The sequence below is a fragment of the Suricata suricatta genome, chromosome 6 (assembly GCF_006229205.1).
Source record: "Suricata suricatta isolate VVHF042 chromosome 6, meerkat_22Aug2017_6uvM2_HiC, whole genome shotgun sequence".
NCBI lineage: Eukaryota > Metazoa > Chordata > Mammalia > Carnivora > Herpestidae > Suricata > Suricata suricatta.
Genome location: NC_043705.1, coordinates 42,107,216 through 42,126,321, shown reverse-complemented (window position 1 = coordinate 42,126,321; position 19,106 = coordinate 42,107,216). Strand labels below are relative to the sequence as shown.

The window sequence follows — 19,106 nt, the reverse complement described above, 5'->3', positions numbered from 1 at the left end:
TTTGTAAATTTGTGAAGAGAAAAAGTGGAAAATGTGTCAGCTCTGGGCTTTAATTTTCACGGGCGCAACTGCTGCATCTGTGTGGCTCGTGCCACCACTAGAAGGAGCAAGTGTTCCAGGGACACACTCTCCAATTTGCAGTGCTTTCCATTGCTTCTCAGACTCTCAAGCCAAGTTCACTTGACTCTCTTTGCTCGTTTATCCCTTTTGTCTCTCCCTGCAGGCACTTGGGCTTTTGGCTCCTGGTTTATTTGCTCAGAGGCTGGAATACTGAGTAGCTCTTTTCTGCTCCCTACTTTCTAAATGTCAATTTTAGAAAATGTCATCAAAATTCACTGGATTATTGAACTAAATAGTTGAGATCTATGTTTTTGTTTTTGTTTTTTTTTAACCTAGAGACCTCTAAAGGGTCAGCTTTCCATCTTTGGTTCTTTTGACTGATGACTGCTAGGAGATCCTCTGGGGCTACGTGCTGTCTTGGACTTCTTGCCTCTCGCTCTTAGGTTCTTCACGTTCTCTCAGGGTCTGGATCTTGTGGTAGTTCTTAAGGGAAAACATATTTTTTTCAGAGGGTGCCTGGTTAGTGAGTTTGACCAGACCGAGGGCTCTTGCCCATGTTAATACAAAGTTCTTGCTAGTGGTGGTCTCTGCTCTGAGAACCCAGGGCTTATGGCTGGAGCTTTTGAAGATGTAGATGGGCCAAGGTAAGGATTTCGAATCACCTCCAAATAAAATAATGACTGTTATGTCAGTGGCCAGAATAAATTGGGGTTAGGTGCTCCTTCAAGATAGCAATTTATGGAAGTATCTAGATATACCTTGGCTGGAACAAAATACCTAAGCTATTTGTAAATATACCAGTAATCACTAGGATAGCTAATAAGATTTTTGGGAAAAGAAATTAAGACTTTTCTGATACCATTCATCAGGATAAATTCCAGCTGAATTAGAGAATTAAATGTAAAAAGCACATCTAAAATATAGTTGATACTTATCTGTTTGGGGGTGGGTGGAGGACTTTCTCAGCATAAAAGCAAAAGTCATAAAAGTGCTATAGCAGTTTGGGACTCTTCATGTAGGGAAGGACATCATCTTGTACGTAGGTGAATCTGTGTCTACTTTTAAGCATTCACAAAGGTGACTTGTGTGCCTTTACTTAAAAGCCACTAGAGAAATAGTCCCTCTCAGTATATCTTTGTTTAGGCGGGGAGTTCTTACCAATTGATGTGTTCTCTGAATTCTTTTGCCTTAGTATAAACCTTTTCCTTTTTATACCTCTTCTCAGTGAAAATGAAACTGACTTTTTTTTTTATTCCTTTAGTTGGTCAAAAACTTGGGTCTTCTTGAGTCTCTCATTCTCTGGCTGAACAAACATGATCCCACTGGCCTTTTGGGGAACACTGGACCCTTTCAAAAGTCTTCATATTTCACTTCTTTTTTGAAGCTCCTTGCTTATTGATAACATTGCATATGTTAGTGGAAATATCATTTCTGCTTTGCAAAAATAAAAATTTGTGTTTGTAATGATTTGAGAACAGAAATCTGATGTAACCGCTGGAGAATGGGAAGGAGGGTGACAAAGGTAGGTGTCATCCAAAGCACTGACAACTCTGAACCTGTCATGTGGTCTTCATGGCTGAGATGTCACCTAATCTCTAATCACATAGAATATTATTTTAATTTTATTTATTTTTATCATAAGGAACAGTGGGGATTTTTTTTAGGATTCAATTATTTATTCACCCATCCTTCATCTATCAGGCTAAATAATGACATGTTTCTCTGATTGAAAAAGTCTCAGAGATGAATTGTCTAAGTTATTTGGTGGACTGTTTATTATCTTTTCATTATTTTATTCTTATTTTACCAATGGAAACATCTCCAAACTAAGGAACTTGGTTGTTGACTGAAGTGTACCTTCTTTGATGAATCACTCTGCCTTTCTAGGCCCTGTTTATTTAATTGATAAATGGCAGTAATGCCTATTATACTTCTAGATATGAACATGAAACTTAAAGCAGTGGGTTATACTTGTTTTCCTACTAAGTTTCATTTTTTTTTGTTTTGAAAAATACAAAAACATTGGCAAAATGTATAAATTAAGATAGGATAATCATATGTTGCTAGCTAGCCATATTTTCTCTCAAATGATACCAAGATTATTTTATGTGAAACAACTTGTGATAGATCTTTATTATCTATGATTGGATAAGCCCTAGTATATCATTCTGAAATGCAAGAAACAAGTTACCACTGGGGCTACTGAAGCTTCCTGTCATTTTCTTGAAAAGGAAGACTTAGTATTTTTATGATGATATTGAGGTTGTAGAAATGATGAAAAATGAAAAGCTACTCTTTCAGCTTTTGTTGAGCAAAGTGAAATTAATCCAGGGGCATCTTGATGGCTCAGTCAGTTAAGCCTCCAACTTCGGCTCAGGTCAGATCTCATGTTTGTGGGTTCAAGCCCCGCATTAGGTTCTGTGCTGACAGCTAGCTCAGAGCCTGGAGCCTGCTTCAGATTCTGTGTCTCCTTCTCTCTCTGTCCCTCACCCTCTCATGCTCTGTTTCTCTCTGTATCAAAAATAAATAAAACATTAAAAAAATTTTTTAAGTGAAATTAATCCAAAGAATCAAATAGTTACATTTAAACCCTTCGGTTATAAAATGAGGAGAGCCTGCTAATATCCTTCAGAAGCTCTTAAAACCTAAAACATCTCCAAGAAGTTGAAAACCCCTAAGAAGCTCTTTTAAAATCAGTAATAATTTATGATTTTGAAGAATCCAATAGTACTTGTTGAAGATGTGTTTTGAGTTCAACTAAAGACCATCATGTGTATTTTAAAACTAAATTCTCTTGCAGTCATTTCCCCCTGAGTTCTGTAATGTGCTTTTGCCAAGTAACCTTTTATTGAAAGGAAGAAAGATAAGGTACGGTCAGCAATGAGAAGGAAGTTAGGAAACAGAAACAGAGAAATCAGATTAAACTGTTTTTGAGAATCTAAGTATTCCTACATGTGTTTGAACTCAGGAAAGCATTACGTAGCGCTCCAGGATTCAAAAGCAGACCTAAAAGTGAGTCCTGCTTTGACATTTGAACAGATTGAAAAATAACATCCTTGGAACTGGTTGCCAAGAAAGACGGAAGTATTACAGACACATCAAATCTCAGCTTTTCCCCCATACGTCTTCCCTTTGATCACATTCACACCACTTTATGGATCGCCCGTGTGCTAAGGATTTCCACTCCTTACTTTCACCCTTGATCTGTCTCCTGAGCTTTGACCAGAATATCTATCTGGCTGGCAGTGTATTCCTGGATGTTTGTTATACAAGAGCCTCGGTTCAAACTCAGGAGTCTGTTCTGTAAGCCACTGTTTCAGAAACTGTGTTTTGGATGTTAATTCTCTGTAGTAGAACAGTGTTGAAGAAAAAGACAAAATACTATACAGATATCAGAGTACATTGTGCATAGTAGGTATATTTATAGGACTTTGTTTTAAATGCCTTTAAATGTATATGTGTATACATATTGTGATGTAACATGTATTTCTTAATTTTCGTTGTAGTAAAAATTTTTTGAAAAAAAAAAACCTGCTCTAAATTTCATCTCCACCTACTTATGTAGTAAGATGATTATGAGGATTTAATGAATAAGAAAAGTCTCTGAGAAAGTGTAATATTGCTCAAATATTACTAGTAATAGTAGTTAATTTTGAAAGATGCTTATGCTATACATGGTTTGTCCTTTACACTTAGATAAAAAAAATACTTTTTACCTATGGATCATATATATTTTTTTAAGTTTATTGATTTATTTTGAGAGAGTGCAGGGGAGAGGGGAGAGAGAGAGAGAGAGAGAACACAAACAGGGGAAGGGTGTGGAGAGGGAGAGAGAGAGAATCCCAAGAAGGCTTGGTGCTATCAGCACAGAGCCCGATGGGCCACGGACCGTGAGCCACCCAGGTGCACCCTATGGATCATATTGTTTAGAGTTACATTCAGTTTTTCATTCTATGTGTGGTGGAATTAGCATGTTAAAGTGGTTTGGAAGTTTCTTAAGGGATACACACTACATTGTAGTTTTACTTCATGAGAGAGAAATGTTGAGTAGAAATGGTTTTACGTGTTCTCTTTGGTATAAAGGAGCTCGTTTTAGATTTCACTATGTTGAGAAATTCTCTTTTTACTGTCCAATTCTTGCCCCCAGTTGAAGAATGCAGAGAAATATTTTATTTGACTATCTGCATATGACATATTTGTGCATATTCTTTGAGCCAACATTTTTACTTATAGGAATTTATCCTTAGGAAATAATTTGCCACATGTGCAAGGCCGGTAATATAGGATGATATTGAGGTGTGCCTGCCCTAGACTGTGTAAGCTAACCCCCCACTCTGCCACTAACTAGCTGTGTGATCCGGGCAAGTGACCTCATCTCTTTAAGCCTAACTGTCTTTATCTGTAAGCGGGAATAATGATAGTTAAATACCTTTTAGAGTTTTTGTAAAGATTAAATGAGATGGTGTTTAGTGTTTAGAACACTATTAGGTACATAATAAAGTGCTTAATTTAATGTTAACTATTTTCTTCTATAAAAAATTAGTTTAATTAATATAAATATTAGCTGCTCTTAGTCTACTTTTTTATTCTGATTTTTAAACACAAAAATAGGCTCCAAAACCACTATCAAACTCTTAAAATTCCTTTCTGTATGAAAGGTCTTATACTTCAGTTCAAAAAGTATTTTGTGAAATCCATGTGCTTTTCCCTGTAGCGGAACTATCTGCTGTCATCAAGGTTAATGGCATGGAAGTGTTGCATGTCGCTACATTCTACAAAGATTTTATTTTATTTTTAATTCAGTCTTCTATTTTTATTTGGCACATACAGTGGTGTGATAAACTGGTGCACAGTTAAATGTCTTTGGGACCATGTTTCCCCTCTTGTCTATAGTATCTATGTTTCTAATGCTAAGGGAGTTCTAGGATTATGGCTTTTTATGATATTGCCTCTTTAAACATATTTAAAAAGAATAATTTATTAAGTATTCCCCTGCTGGTTTTCCAGACTTCCTACCAGTTAACATTTTTGTGATTGCAAATTGTAGCTTTGATGTGGTTGAGCAATGCTATTAGTCTGCTTTATTCCCTAGGTTTAATGTCTTTTAAAATATAGACGTACTTAATGGCTACTAGAGCTTAAAGACTTTTTCTTCACATTCCTGAAGATTTTGCTGGTATATTACTTAATGATATAACACAATGATGATAGATGGCTGACATAAACTTTTTAAACCTAATCCAAAATTAAATTTTTTCTATTTGGGACTCTTATAGTAGTTAAGAAAAATATATCTGTGAGTGTTAATAAAGGATAAAGAGAATGGTATTAATTCAAGAATGTAATCTTTTCTTTAGCAATTAATAATTGCTCACCATTCAATTTTATTTATTTTTTAATTTTTTTATGTTTATTTATCTTTTTGAGACAGCCAGAAACACAGCATGAGTGGAGGAGGGGCAGAGAGAGAGGGAGACACAGAATCTTTTTTTTTAAAGTAGTTTATTGTCAAATTGGTTTCCATACAACACCCAGTGCTCTTCCCCACAAGTGCCCTCCTCCATCACCACCACCCCTTTTCCCCCCTCCTGCTTCCCCTTCAACCCTCAGTTCATTTTCAGCATTCAGTAGTCTCAGGTTTTGCGTCCCTCTCTCCCCAACTCTCTTTCCCTCTTCCCCTCCCCCAGGTCCTCAATTAGGTTTCTCCTGTTTTCCTGTTAGACCGATGAGTGCAAACATATGGTATCTGTCCTGCTCCGCCTGACTTATTTCACTTAGCATGACACCCTCAAGGTCCATCCACTTTGCTACAAATGGCCAGATTTCATTCCCTCTCATTGCCATGTAGTACTCCATTGTGTATATATACCACATCTTCTTGATCCACTCATCAGGTGATGGGCATTTAGTCTCTTTCCATGTTTTGGCTATTGTTCACAGTGCTGCTATGAACATTGGGAGCACATGCTAGGGATCTACCCAAGGGATACAGAAGTGCTGATGCATTGTTTTATTTTTTAAACCAGATCCCTATCATTCCTGGATCACTTTCTTATTTTCTGGCAGGAAAAGTTCTTGTTCTTTCTTTCTCAGGTATTTCTTCAAGGATTCTTGCTTCCTTCGAGTAGAGAATAATATATAGAAGCCAAGACTTAGTACTTGATGTGTTCATTGTTATTGGAAATTGTCTATAGACAGAAAAAATTCTCCAGTGGCACGAAATAAGTGACCCTGAAATCTGATTTCCAAACTTTCACTGCAAGTACTATTTGGGAGGAGAATGGTGGTTAAATTGTCAGTGTGGAGAGTAATAGAACAGACATCCATGTGCCCACCACCCTAATTTAACACATATATGGTACAGTGTTGGAAAACATCCACGTCTTTCTCTATATCCAGAAGCAAAACTGCTAGGCTGTTTGGTATTTACATCTTTGCTCGTTTAAGCAAATTGCTTTCCAGAGTTGCAGCAACTTGCACACACATTAGAAATATATTTCTGTTTGACCATTTTATTAGCCAATATTTGGTTTTATCATGCTTTAAACTTTTTTTTAATTGGGAAAAATTTAATTACTAAGCATCAAATGCACTTTACATTGATAACTACAGTGCTGAAATTGTGACATTTTTAGTATCTTTCTCAAAAAAGTGTAGTGATTTTTTTCCCCTAAGAAACAAGGAGATCCAACTATATACATTAACATATGGCCAGTCTAGGTCATTATGGGTTATTTAATGGTAATCTCAACAGGTTTTCACATTTTTCATCTGCAATAAAGTAGATTGTGAACTTCTTGTATTATTGAAGTTTTAGCAAAAATTCCACGAGTTGATTTAAAGGAATGTCAAATTTTTGAATGGCAAACTCATAAAAGTATACATTGGTATTATTTTATGCTTCGAGCTCATCTAACTGGACAATACAGGCAATTTTTCTTTCCTCATCTCTTGGAAAACTATTTCGGCAATAAGTCTTGTGTCTTCTTAACTATTACTTGGTGGTTTTTAAGAAAGGTTATCAGCTCTGTGGTTAGTTTTCCACAGTTGTTAAAAATATGTCAAAAGCATTTTAGTACAGTTCATAAGGGAAACACTTGTTTTTTCAAAGGCTACAGGAACAGCAAAGACATAGCACTTCTTATTTTTATAAGCACAAACATTTAAAGCTAGTCATGCTACAGGTAAATCCAACATAGTATTCAAAGTTCTATAAAAATGAATAAAAAATCATCTTTACTTGTACTGCTCCAATAGCCAAATGTTAGATCTGCATTAGAGATGCCCTGTAGCAGTTTGACAGTCCAATTTTATAGTTCACAGTCCTTTTTGGCCGATTGATGTCCACATGCCAGATAAATTCAGTTCATAAAATGGAAATTAGGGCAAAGACTCTGTACAACAAAGCACAGGGGTATGCTACTAGAAGTGGCTGTTCTTCCATGGCTAATGCAGAAATAAAAATTTTGGAAGCAGATAAACGGCACCATCCAATAATTCTAGCAGTGAGAATGATTCTTACCATTCCTGCAAAGAAAATATCACTGCAGACCTGGAAAGTAGGATCATGGGAAGAAGACAGTATCCCAGGACACTTGCCACACAGTCAAATGAAATACCTGTCATACTCATTAATTTTAGTAGACAAAACATTCGTAGACGTCCAAATGCACTGATGCCACAAACTTAGACAAACTGGATTTTGCTGGCCAATAACAATGTGGCTCCAAAGGCAAGGCAAAAAACCATTGGTTGTGCCAAATTGGTCACATTCATGATGCTGCCATCTGCTACTTTTAATGGATGTAACACTGTTCATGTTCTTTTTTGCCATATGTTTTTTGGTCAGAATTGATACCTGATTCTTCTAATAAAGGTGGCTCATCCTCAAAGTCGTTTCCATAGAAAAGCTAATGTGTCAGAGTATATGCCTGAGTTAGCTGGAAAATTGGCCCAGTTTGTGACTGTTGTGGCTGCCTCATGTCTAGAGGGACAAATTTGCCTTGCTGCGAGGAGACATAGCCAGCATGCTGTTTGCTGCAGGGTCCTCCACTTCTTCCATAATTCTAGGACTGCAGTGATTGGTCTTCGATGCTGTAACTTACCTGGTAGAAATATGTGTTTAAATTATCAAAGCCTGACATTGCAAATAATCAAACATGTCAACTCTCCAAAGCCCCCAAATGTGGCTTAAGATCCCAAACTGGCCCTGTTGCTACATGTTACAAGGCCAAAAAACTGCTGGGCTTTTTAATTTTTGTAGTCTGATGTGTGTGAAAAGGAATCTTGTTGCTGTTTATTGGTCCTATGTGTTTCTTCTGGGGTGAAATACTTTTTCCGTCCTTTACCCATTTTTTTTCTCTTGGTCTGTCGTTCTTCTTTCTGTCTTTCTTTCTTTCTTCCTTTGTCATTCTAAAAATATATTCTAAGTACTAATTCTTCATACCTTATATCTATATCTTGCAAATATTTTGTAGTTTGTAGCTTCTCTTTTGGTTTTAATCAAAAGGTAAAAAAAAAAACCTTTTGTATTCTCTTTTGGTCAAATTAATTTACTTGTGTATCTTAAGAAATCTTTCACAAAGGGATTCTGTACTGTTAACATTTTTAAGTTTTACATTTTTCATGTTTGGGGCTCTAATTTCTCTTGATTTATTTGATTTTTTAAATGAATAAATATTTTAAATTTATAAAGTTGACTTTATTAAGGTAAAATTAACATACATAATATATAATATATACCCATTTTAGATACACTTGAGTGAGTTTTGATGAATGTATACTAGTGTAATTAGCACTAAATTAAGATAACAGGCCATTTCCATTATTCCTGAAGCTTCTCTTATGCCCTATTTTAGTCAATCCCCAATGCCACCACTGGAACCAGACAACCAGAAATAGAAGCTTTTTATCCTATAGATTAGGTTTTCTTTTTAAGAGTTTCATCTAAGTGGAATTATACAGTATGTACTTTGTATCCAGCTTCTTTTGCTCCACATAGTATTTAGGAGATCTCATTCATGTTGCAGGTACTGTTACTTTGTGTGGCTGAGTATTCTACTGCTGTGTTATATACTACAAACCATAATTTGTTTATCCATGTAAATAAACTTGTGGATTGTATCCAGTCTTGAGCCATTGTGAATAAAGATGTATGAACATATATCTCAACTTCTTTTGAGTAAATATTTAGGGGTGGGATTGCTGAGTCATATGATAAATGTGTATTTACTTTCATTATGAAATTGACAAGGTATTTTCCAAAATAGTTGTGCCATTTTGTATTCCCATCACTGATGCATGAGAGTTTCAATAGCCCTACATCCTTGTTAACATGTGACACTCAGTCTTTTGATTTAGCTCACCTAGTAGGTGGGTAGTGGTATATCTTTGTGGTTCTTAGCTGCATGTTTCTAATGACTAGTTATATTGAGCATGTTTTCATTTGCTCAGTGTCTTTTCTTTTATCTTTTGTGAAGTGTCCATTGAAATACTTTTTTTTTATTGGCTTGTTTGTTCTCTTATTATTGAGTTGTAAGAGGTATTTGCATATTCTTCCTATAAGTCCTTTCTTCTGTTATGTATTGTAAATATTTTCTCCCAGATTGTGGTCTTCTTTTTCCTTTTCTTAACAATGTCTTTGAAAAAGTGGAAGCTTTTAGTTTTGATGAAGTCTCTTTTATCATTTTATGGCTTATACTTTTTGTCTCAAGAAACCTTTGCTTACCTTTAAATATTAGATTGCTTCACATATAATGTTACCACCTTACCATAATATTCTTTTATTTTCTCTTTTCTACCCTTTCTGATATTGTCATCATCCATTTTGTCTGATGTATTCTTTTATAGCATCTGTAATAAACCCTACTGTATGTTATTTTTTCTTTAGGTTGGTATTTTTCTTTTAAAGAAATTAAGGAACACAAAACAAGTTTGTTTTATTCACATAGTAATCTTTTCTGGGAATCTTCATTCCTTTATGCAGATGCAAGTTACCATCTGGTATCATTTTTCTTCTGCTGGAAAAATGTCCTTTGGCATTTTTTATGGTATAGGTCTCTTGGCTATAGATTTTTAGGGAGAGGTTTGGGTTTTGAAATGTCTTTATTCAGACTTAATTCTGGAACGTATTTTCAATGGATATAGGAATCTAAGATAATTTTCTTTGTTTAGCACTTTGAAGGTGTCTTCTGGATTGAGTAGATTCTGATGAAAAGTCTATGGTCACTACTTATTTTTGTTCCTCTGTTTGTAATGTGCCTTTTTCCTCTGACTGCTTTTGAGATTGCCTTTATCACTGATTTTAGGAATTTAATTGTGATATGATTTTAAGAGGTTTTTGTGTTTATTGCCCTTTGACTCATTGAATTTCTTTATTCTGTTGATTTATAGATTTCACCAAATTTGGAACATGTTTAGCCATTATTTCTTCAGACATTTTTTCTGTGCCTCCTTCCACTTTTCTAATGACACAAATTTTAATTCATTTGATATTTTCCCATGGGTTGCTGCAGCTCTGTTCATTTTTTCCCCCTACTTTTTTGCCTACTTTGTTTCTATTTTGGCTAATTCATTTTACTGTGTATTTAACTTTTCTTTTTTCTTCTTTTGAAGTGTTAATCTGCTATGGTTCTCATCTAGTGAGCGTTTCTTTTGAGGATAAGCATTTTTTTTTATCTCTAGAAGTTCCATTTGGTTCTTCTTTTTATCTTCCATTTTCTCCTTACTGTATTTATATATTTTTAATAATATGAGAACATAGAATATCTTTTATAGTACACTTTTCTCCAAGTTCTTTATCTGTGGCTATTTTTATGATTATCTACCAGTTTTTCTCCTGCTACAGGTCATACTTTTCTGCTTCTTGGCATGCCTAGTAATTTTGATTGTACAAAATGTTTTTCCTTGTTGAGTATCTGAATTTTATTGTTGTCCTTTGAAGAGGGCAAGCTTTGTTCTCTTAGGCAGTTAATTTAATTGAATTTCTGCCTGATTCATTTGTGTCTTATTTTTAAAGCTATTTTTAAGGCCATATTAGATTAACCTTTACTGAAGGGAAGTTTGATCCTACTATTGATGCATAATCCAGCTGGGCTTTCTATGGAATCCCTTCTATGATCAGCAGGGTTCTCTTTTACATGAGCTCTGGGAACTGTCGGCTCAAAGCTCATTGGTTGTTTTTTAATGTTGTTGTTGTTGTTGTCTTTTTTAGAGAGAGAGAGAGAGAGAGGGAGAGATAGTGTGAGTAGGAGAGGGACTGAGAGAGAGGGAGACACAGATTCCGAAACGGACAACAACAGGCTCTGAGCTAGCTGTCAGCACAGAGCCCGACGCAGGGCTTAAACCCATGAACAGTGAGATCATGACCTGACCCGAAGTCGGACACTTAACTGACTGAGCCACCCAGGCTCCCCTCACTGGTTATTTTTTATATGACCTCCTAGAGTTTTGCCTTAATTACGTCTATGCATTTCAGTGTTCATCAGTGTCTCAGGGGATTTCTGTGCAGGTTTATGGAAACTTTCTGTTTTGTGCCCTGCAGTTGGAACTCTGCTTTGCAATGTCCAGCTGACTCAGCCTCCACAAGTTCCATTCTGTCTCTTCCCTCTGCTTGAGATCTCTGTCTCTGATACATGTTTTGGAATGTGCCTTTGGGCATAATGTGGGGGAAATTGCAGAGCTTATTTGTTTTGTTTCCTTTTCTCAGGGAATATGGTCCTCTCATTACCCCATGTATAGAAGCTGTTACTGCATAAAATTTATCCAGTTTTCTAGTTGTTTGTGAAGGGAGGCTTAGTCTGGGCCTTGCTATTCTATCTTGTTTGGAGTCAGAGTTTTCTCTAGTTTTAATAAGGTAAGACACTGTCATTTAATTTTTTTCCTGACATACGGTTATTAGGTTCCAAATTCCATATTTGAGCAGACGATTCTTTGCTTGCTGATTGGTGATGACAGTTCTGTGATACATCAGGTTCCCGTGCATACTTGGGCCTGTCTCTAGACGTTCAGCTTTGTTGTGCTGATCTTTTATGTATTCTTATGGTAGCATCATACTGTTTAATTACTACAGCTTTGTAGCAAATCTTGCTTTCATGTCAGGTAAGTCCCTACTCCCAGTTCTTGCCATTTATGGACATTTCACAGAGATAATTTCTGTGTGTTTTTCCCAATGAACTTTTTACCTATTTGAATTATTGATTGGAGTTGGAAACAAAAGTAGGTCAGTTTTCATCCTTGAAATCTTATGTTCAGCCACATAGTTGCTATATCAGTTAGCAGATAAAATGCTGTTAAAAGGTAAGCCTTTTGCCTAAAGAAGAACTTTCACCTAGGTTTTAAGATGGTAGCATTGTACCTTATACATTAATAGGCAATTCTAACAAAGACTTCTAGAATCTTAGGTTAACAAGGGACCAACTATCAAATGACTATCAAATGTTGTGATAATTCTGTCATTGATGGCAACAGAGGCATCCACATTTTTTCAGCTAAAATGTCAAGAAAAATTTAAGAGTTATTATAGGTCCTTCTATCATCAGTAAGCCAGACATAGCTGTTTTTACGTAATAATATTGTGGGCATGAGATTTTTTCCAGTGACCCAAAGAGTCATAATTGTGAGACTCTTTCAGAATTATGCATGTGAAGTTGACTTAACTATTACATGCAGATGATGTTTACAAATGTTTGTATTTTTTCCCATCCTCTGTGATAGGGTTATACAGCTGTTGAGGCAAACAGGCTTGAGGAGGCCATTCTTAGATGATCTGTTACTCAGTAATACAGTTCTCCTGGGGCATCATGGGATTTTACTTTTTCTCTCATCACAGAGACCCAGAGCCAAATTCACATCTGTGTACTAGTGCACAATACGTTTCTTAACTGGCTTTTTAAGAAAATCTAGCCCTATTTTCCACCTTGATATTAGTCTTAGTGCTTTAATTTAGTAATGGTAATCGTAGTAGCAGCAGCAGCTATCACCAATGCTATGAAAGTTGCAGCTCACCTAGGCTTTCCCCTATAGCCTATGGGCTCCCAGTTCAGTACAGTGATTTGGCTTTATGATTGTCCACAACAATTTACTGCTGGGTTAATTGGGACTCAGGGAGGTTAAGTGACTTGTCTAAGTATATACAGTCAGTGAGATCGGGGACTTAAGCCAGATATTCTAGCTCCAGTCCTAGCAAGGGATGACTCGTTCTGATTCCTTCATTCTTACATTCATTCATTCACATATTCACCACAGAAAATATTTATTAAGCACCTGTGATCTACCAGGTAGTATTCTACCTGTTGGAGGTATGTCAGTAAATAAAACTGAAAATAATCTCTGCCCATGTGGAGCTTACATTTCAGTAAGGCAGAGGGGAAACAATGGTAGAGGACAAAAAAGTAAATTCTGTAGTATATTAAGAGGTGCTGACGTATAAATAGAAAAAATAGAGGTGCCTAGGTGGCTCAGTCAGTTAAGTGTCTCGCTCTTGATTTTGGGTTCATGGGATTAAGCCCTGCATCAAGCTAAGTGTGGAGCCTGCTTGAGATTCATTCTCTCTTTCTATCCCTTTCTCTGCCACCCCTCCCCTCTACTCATGCACGGTCTCTCTCTCTCTCTCCCTCTCTCTCTCTCAAAAAAAACCGGGGAATTAACAGTACCCATTTTTATACCTTTTGGAAAGTAGAAACAACTTAATTTTTAAACTTTATCTGATAAATTGTTAAATTATGTCAAAATGACAGAGTATGTTCTAAATCTTTCAGAGTATGTTGTTTGGAACAATGTCCTGTTCTTTGCCTCCCTTCCCAAGAAGCAGTGCTATAAAGGACAGCCAAATTGCAAGATCAACTTACAGAATATACTTAATTAGGAATTTTAGCTGTAGTTAAAATCTAATGGTATTGTAGGTTTAATCAGTCCCTGCAGTGCTTTGTTTGTGTGTTTGTTTGTTTCCTTCCTCTGGTAAAATGCATTCTGGGCTCCAGGAGGAGGTGGCCGGAGCCTCACAGTGTCATGTTCCTCTTCAAGCTTCGGGCGAAAGCAGCTCTCCTTCCTTCTGTGTTTTGGAGTGTTGGGCAGGAGCCTCCCTCAGGCTGTTGATGGTGGCCCCTCCACGGCCAGTGCTGGGACATTGTTGGGGAGAGATTTGTGATTTAAGGGAGGAAGGGATCAATAGCGTTGCTTCTCTTTTTGCAGGAGGTGGGAAGTTGACAGTTGGAATGAACCGCACAGGGGTCTCAGCTGGGATCAGTGGTGGAAGGAAGGGGAGTCCCTGGCTTCACAGGGGGGCCAGGAAGTTATTGGAATGTATAATGAGTCAAGGGTGGACTTTGTCTCCTAGTGTGTAGGTTTGTGTAGATTAATTCTTGAGATAGATTTACCAATACAATCTCTCTCACTGCAATTTTCATAAAACTTGAAATCATGGCCAGCTCCAAGTTTGGGATATAAACAACTGGAAGTTTAGAATTTAGACTTTTTAAAAAAGATTTGATGGATGTAACTTTTATGTGTTAGTTTAACAGTATCCCAACAAAGAAATTTGAAAATTAAAAGAAAATTGATGAACTTTTGATCTTTTCCTTTCTGCTAATTTTTTTAAAGATTATTATTGTGATTTTCTTCATAAATATCATACTGGACATATTGTTCCATATCTTCAAAATTTGCCATTTTTAATAGCCATGCGATACTCTGTTGACAAATAGGTATTTGAATGTTTACTTCTATGCCTTATACTTTACCAGGAAGTAAGGCTTGCCAAAGGAAATGCATTATGCTTTCAATTAACTTGCTGTCTCTTTCATAAAACAATATATATACATGAAACATAATAAGATAAGGTAAAATCTGTCAGAAGTTGTTTATAATTTTGAAAAATGAAGGGCTTTGGGGCTAATGTGATAGAAAGTTTCATGGAAAAAGTTGAAGGCTTTGTGGATAAATAGATCTAGAATTTAATTAGTTCTTACTAATTCCACTTCTCCCACCATGTTCAGACCGACATCATGCCTCTCATCTTCCTCCTTCTGTGTTACGCCTTACAATCTCCTCTGTCTAGAGCTGCCCAAGTAAAAAGTAATTTAGGTTAATGATTTCCCTGCCCAGAACCCTCCCATGGTTTCTAAGGTCACTCATAATAAAACTCTAAGTCCTTAATGATAGTCTACAAGGTTCTGCCTGGTCTGGCTCTTGCCTTCCACTCTGACCTCCTTTCCTACTTGCACGTTGTCATATATTCCTCTCTCTTCACACTGGCCTCACTGCTTCTCCTCACACACTCCAAACATGATCCCACATCACAGTCTCTCTAATTCCTGACCGCCTTGGAAATATGTCTCTCAGATACTTCCCTGGCTTGTTCTCATTTCCTTCAGATCTCTGCTCATATTTCACTTCCTTAGAGACCTTTCCCAAAAAACCAGAAATGTTTTTCTGAGCACCTCCCATCACTCCCCTGCTCCTTTTCTTTTTCTCCATAGCATTTTTCCACCTGCCATATATATGTACCTCTTTCTTATTATCTGCTGGAAAGTAAGCTCCATGACATCAGGCAGGGATTCTGTTTTTATTCCCCATTGTATGTCCTCTTCTAAAATAGTTCCTGGAATATAAGCAAGGCTTAATAAATACATGTTGAGTAAATGAAAGAAAGAATTAATATATGACCATAAACCGTTTTTCTTTTCATAGATTTGATTATGTAGAATTGAAAGAAGGTTTAGTGATAAGAACCAGTAGCAGTATTTTCAGTGAACATCTAGGATTGAACTTGGTCTATTAAAGTGCCCCTTCTACCTCCTTTTCTCTCCCATGTCCATCCACTGCCTTCAGGGCCAAACCCAAGCTTCTTAGTCTGGCATTCAAGGCCGTCTTAGATCTCATCTCTGTCGACCTTTCCAGCTTTACTTGTATGCCAAGCCTGTGCTGTATCCTAGGGAATAACTTATAATTCCCCTACTGTTACCCTTGTAGGTGTCTCAGGAAGCACCTCTCATATTTTGGCATATACTCTTTTTTAATGGGTTTCTCCTCATAGCACATCAGCTCTTCAAAGTGAGGGACCTGGTGTATTTTCATATTTCCAGGACTTTGCACAGTTCTTGGCACATCATAGATGGTCAGAAATACTTACTGGGTGCCAAAGATGATTTTGCCTCTAAGACAAACCAGCAGGAACTTGAAAAGGTTGGATATGGAACAAACAAATTGATGAAAGCAGTTTCTTCTCATTACAGGGTTTGGATGTGGATATGTCTGGGGACAAATGTGGTTGAAGAGAGCACAGTATTAGAAAACCGTGATTTTTAGCACAGTATTAGAATACTGTAGTTTGGATGAGGAGAGCTGGCATATAACATGATTGAATCAGTACCCTAAGCTAGAAAAACCAGCTTACGTGCGAGGAAGGGCTATTGGACATGTGTCGTTTGGAAAGAAGTGCAGCCATCTGGCAGTGGTCTGACTGTAGGCATATTGGACCTGTTGTTCATTCTGTGAGAGTCCTGTTAGATAGTGACCCTGCTCATCCTGGGGACATCATACAAGGGGGGAATTCAGAGCAGCAGTGTCTTTGCTCATGCTGTCTTGGTCCTCTAGTAACTGTGAGTGCTGAGGGTTAGGTTAGCCTTAACTGACTGCCCTTGGTTCGGTGGGAAAGAATACTATGAAAATCTGGTTCTATCTGTTAAGAGTATAGAGAGGGAAACGGCTGTATTTGTTTTATATATTTGTCATCCTTAGTTGATGGTTTGTATTTTCAGTGTCGATTCATTGGATCTATAATAATCTGACTCAGCACAGTTGGATATGTATACATTTTCTATATAATTTTAATAGCACATGTTTTGAAAAATGTAAACATAATAGAGTCAAGTTGGCTATTGGTTTTAGAAGATTAAAACTTCTTTCTAAATCAGGTTTGTTACAGAAAGAGAAAGTGGCTATTGAAGCATTTCAGGTTTGCTGCCTGCTCCTGCCACCTGAAAACAGGAGAAAGTTACAGCTGTTGATGAGGATGATGGCAAGAATCTGCCTAAATAAGGAGATGCCACCCCTGTGTGACGGCCTGGGTACCCGGACACTGGTAGGTTGATCTCTGACATCTAACTTCACGAGTTTTTGGAATACAGTCCACCCGAGTAGAGTTTACTAACTTGGCAACCCGAGGAAGGAGCAAGGCAGGCTTGCTTGTGGAGCCATGGCTTGGAACCCACCCCCACAGCATCGCACTCTGGGTGTTAGTGTCTTCACTAACATAGTGGAAAGTGAAGAGTGGATAGGGATAGACTCAGAGTTGAGAGGTGTCTGCTGCCTCCTGCCTACTGTCAACATAAAGAAAAGGAAGGGTGGACCGTGAGGATAAGTAGTCTCTCAAGAAAACAATATTCTTTCCTCCAGGACAAAAAGGTTGTGAAGCATTTGTCACTACAGCAAGTGGAAGAGGTGCAGCCTATACAATGGGCTAAGAGGAAAGAAGCAAAATATAGAGTTGGACCAGATAGCCTGGTGGGGAGACCAAGAACTTGTTCACTCCAGGGTATGATCTTAGGGTCCATAAAATATTCTCAGTTTTACTTATAAATGCATGCTAATTTTATTTTATTATTTTTTAAAGTTTTTGTTTATTTATGTATTTTTGAGGGAGGGAAAGAGCAAGCAGGGGAGGAGCAGAGAAGGAGGGAGGGAAAATTAATCACAAGCAGGTTGTGTTCTGTCAACACAGAGCCTGATGTGGGGCTCGAACTCACAAACCATGAGATGATGACCTGAGACAAAGTCAGATGCTTAACTGATTGAGCCACCCAGGTGTACCACATATGCTAATTTTAAATTCTACTTTGTCAATGTCAGCTTGTCTTTTAAGCTAGGATTTACGTTTAGAATTTTTTATTACACAAAATTTTAATTTTTATTATAATTTAATTTATTAATTAACAAACATTGGAAGCCTTGTAGAAAAATTGATGCTTCATTGGGAGGTATGTCCTTTCCATGTCCTGGTCAACCATGGTGTGTACCTCTTGGGGGTCCTCTCGCCCAGTTTTAGAAGTGTGGAGTAAGATCAGAGAAGCACTCAGTGCCCAGTAGAAGGATTCTTGACCTTGCTTTTGATTTGGTGGACGGGTAATGGGGCTAATGGACCTTTGTGAAAAGCTGAAGAGAACTTTGCACCTATTCCCCAGAAAAATACACATGTAAAATTTTGCATACAATTTCAAGGCATTCAGATTCCCTAAGGCCATACTCTCCATGTTAAAGATGTCTGGCTGCATGTCTCTCTGTGCACATACATGTGAGTGGAAGATAAAGTATCCTCTGCAGTAGGTTAATGAAATGAAGTCTAATTAAACAGAATTACATGATTTCATGCTTGTAGGTTTTAAAATAAGATTGTCAGCAATAAAATGAGTAGCAAAAGGGAAAAAAATGTCTATCCAAAGGATAGTATTAAGAAGGGAATAGTGAATATGCATTCTATGAAGGCAGCTACATAATGTTTTTTTTTATTTCTGCTTATTGTAAAGTCTCATCACAATGAACTTGTTATAAAGTCTCATCATTTTGTTTAAGTGATCGTCAAATGTACATCCAAAATCTCAGAGAAAATTATAGTTAAGTAGGAAAAAACATAACTGTTGAGGCCCATGTATTGTGCTAGCGGATTTTTTAAAAAGTCAGTAGTGAAATAAGGATATTAGTAATAGCTTTAAAGTACTTTGAACTCTGAAGTGCTACGTGATTCAAGCAATGGTAGTGATAATAAATTTCAGAATTTGTTTATATGTATTTAAAACTGTCTGGGGGGAGCAGCAAGATGGCAGAGAAGTAAGGAGCCCCACTACCTCCGCCTGCCTGCAGTTATCAAACTGAGAAGAATTAAAAGCCCCAGCTCTCTGATCTCCAAGAACGGAGGTGTGCGCACAGACCCCTTATCGACAGCAGTCTCATGGATGCCTGAGTGAGTGAGTATGAACTGGGACCGGAGACTTTCCGGGCCCAAAGGAGAGCCAGGAGACAAAGCGCCCAGAGGCTTGGTGCTGGGCCTGCAG

At 37.2% G+C, this 19,106-nt stretch overlaps 1 protein-coding gene and 1 pseudogene across 1 annotated transcript in view; one reads left to right on the top strand and one right to left on the bottom strand.

Moving 5' to 3' along the window:
• DEPDC1B (DEP domain containing 1B) overlaps positions 1–19,106 on the top strand; it is an 85,825-nt gene that overhangs the window by 49,773 nt on the left and 16,946 nt on the right. The window contains exon 8 of the mRNA XM_029941363.1: positions 16,974–17,140. Coding sequence (XP_029797223.1) covers positions 16,974–17,140 — 167 coding nt within the window. The remainder of the gene's footprint in view (positions 1–16,973; positions 17,141–19,106) is intronic.
• LOC115293998 lies at positions 7,427–8,204 on the bottom strand (annotated as a pseudogene).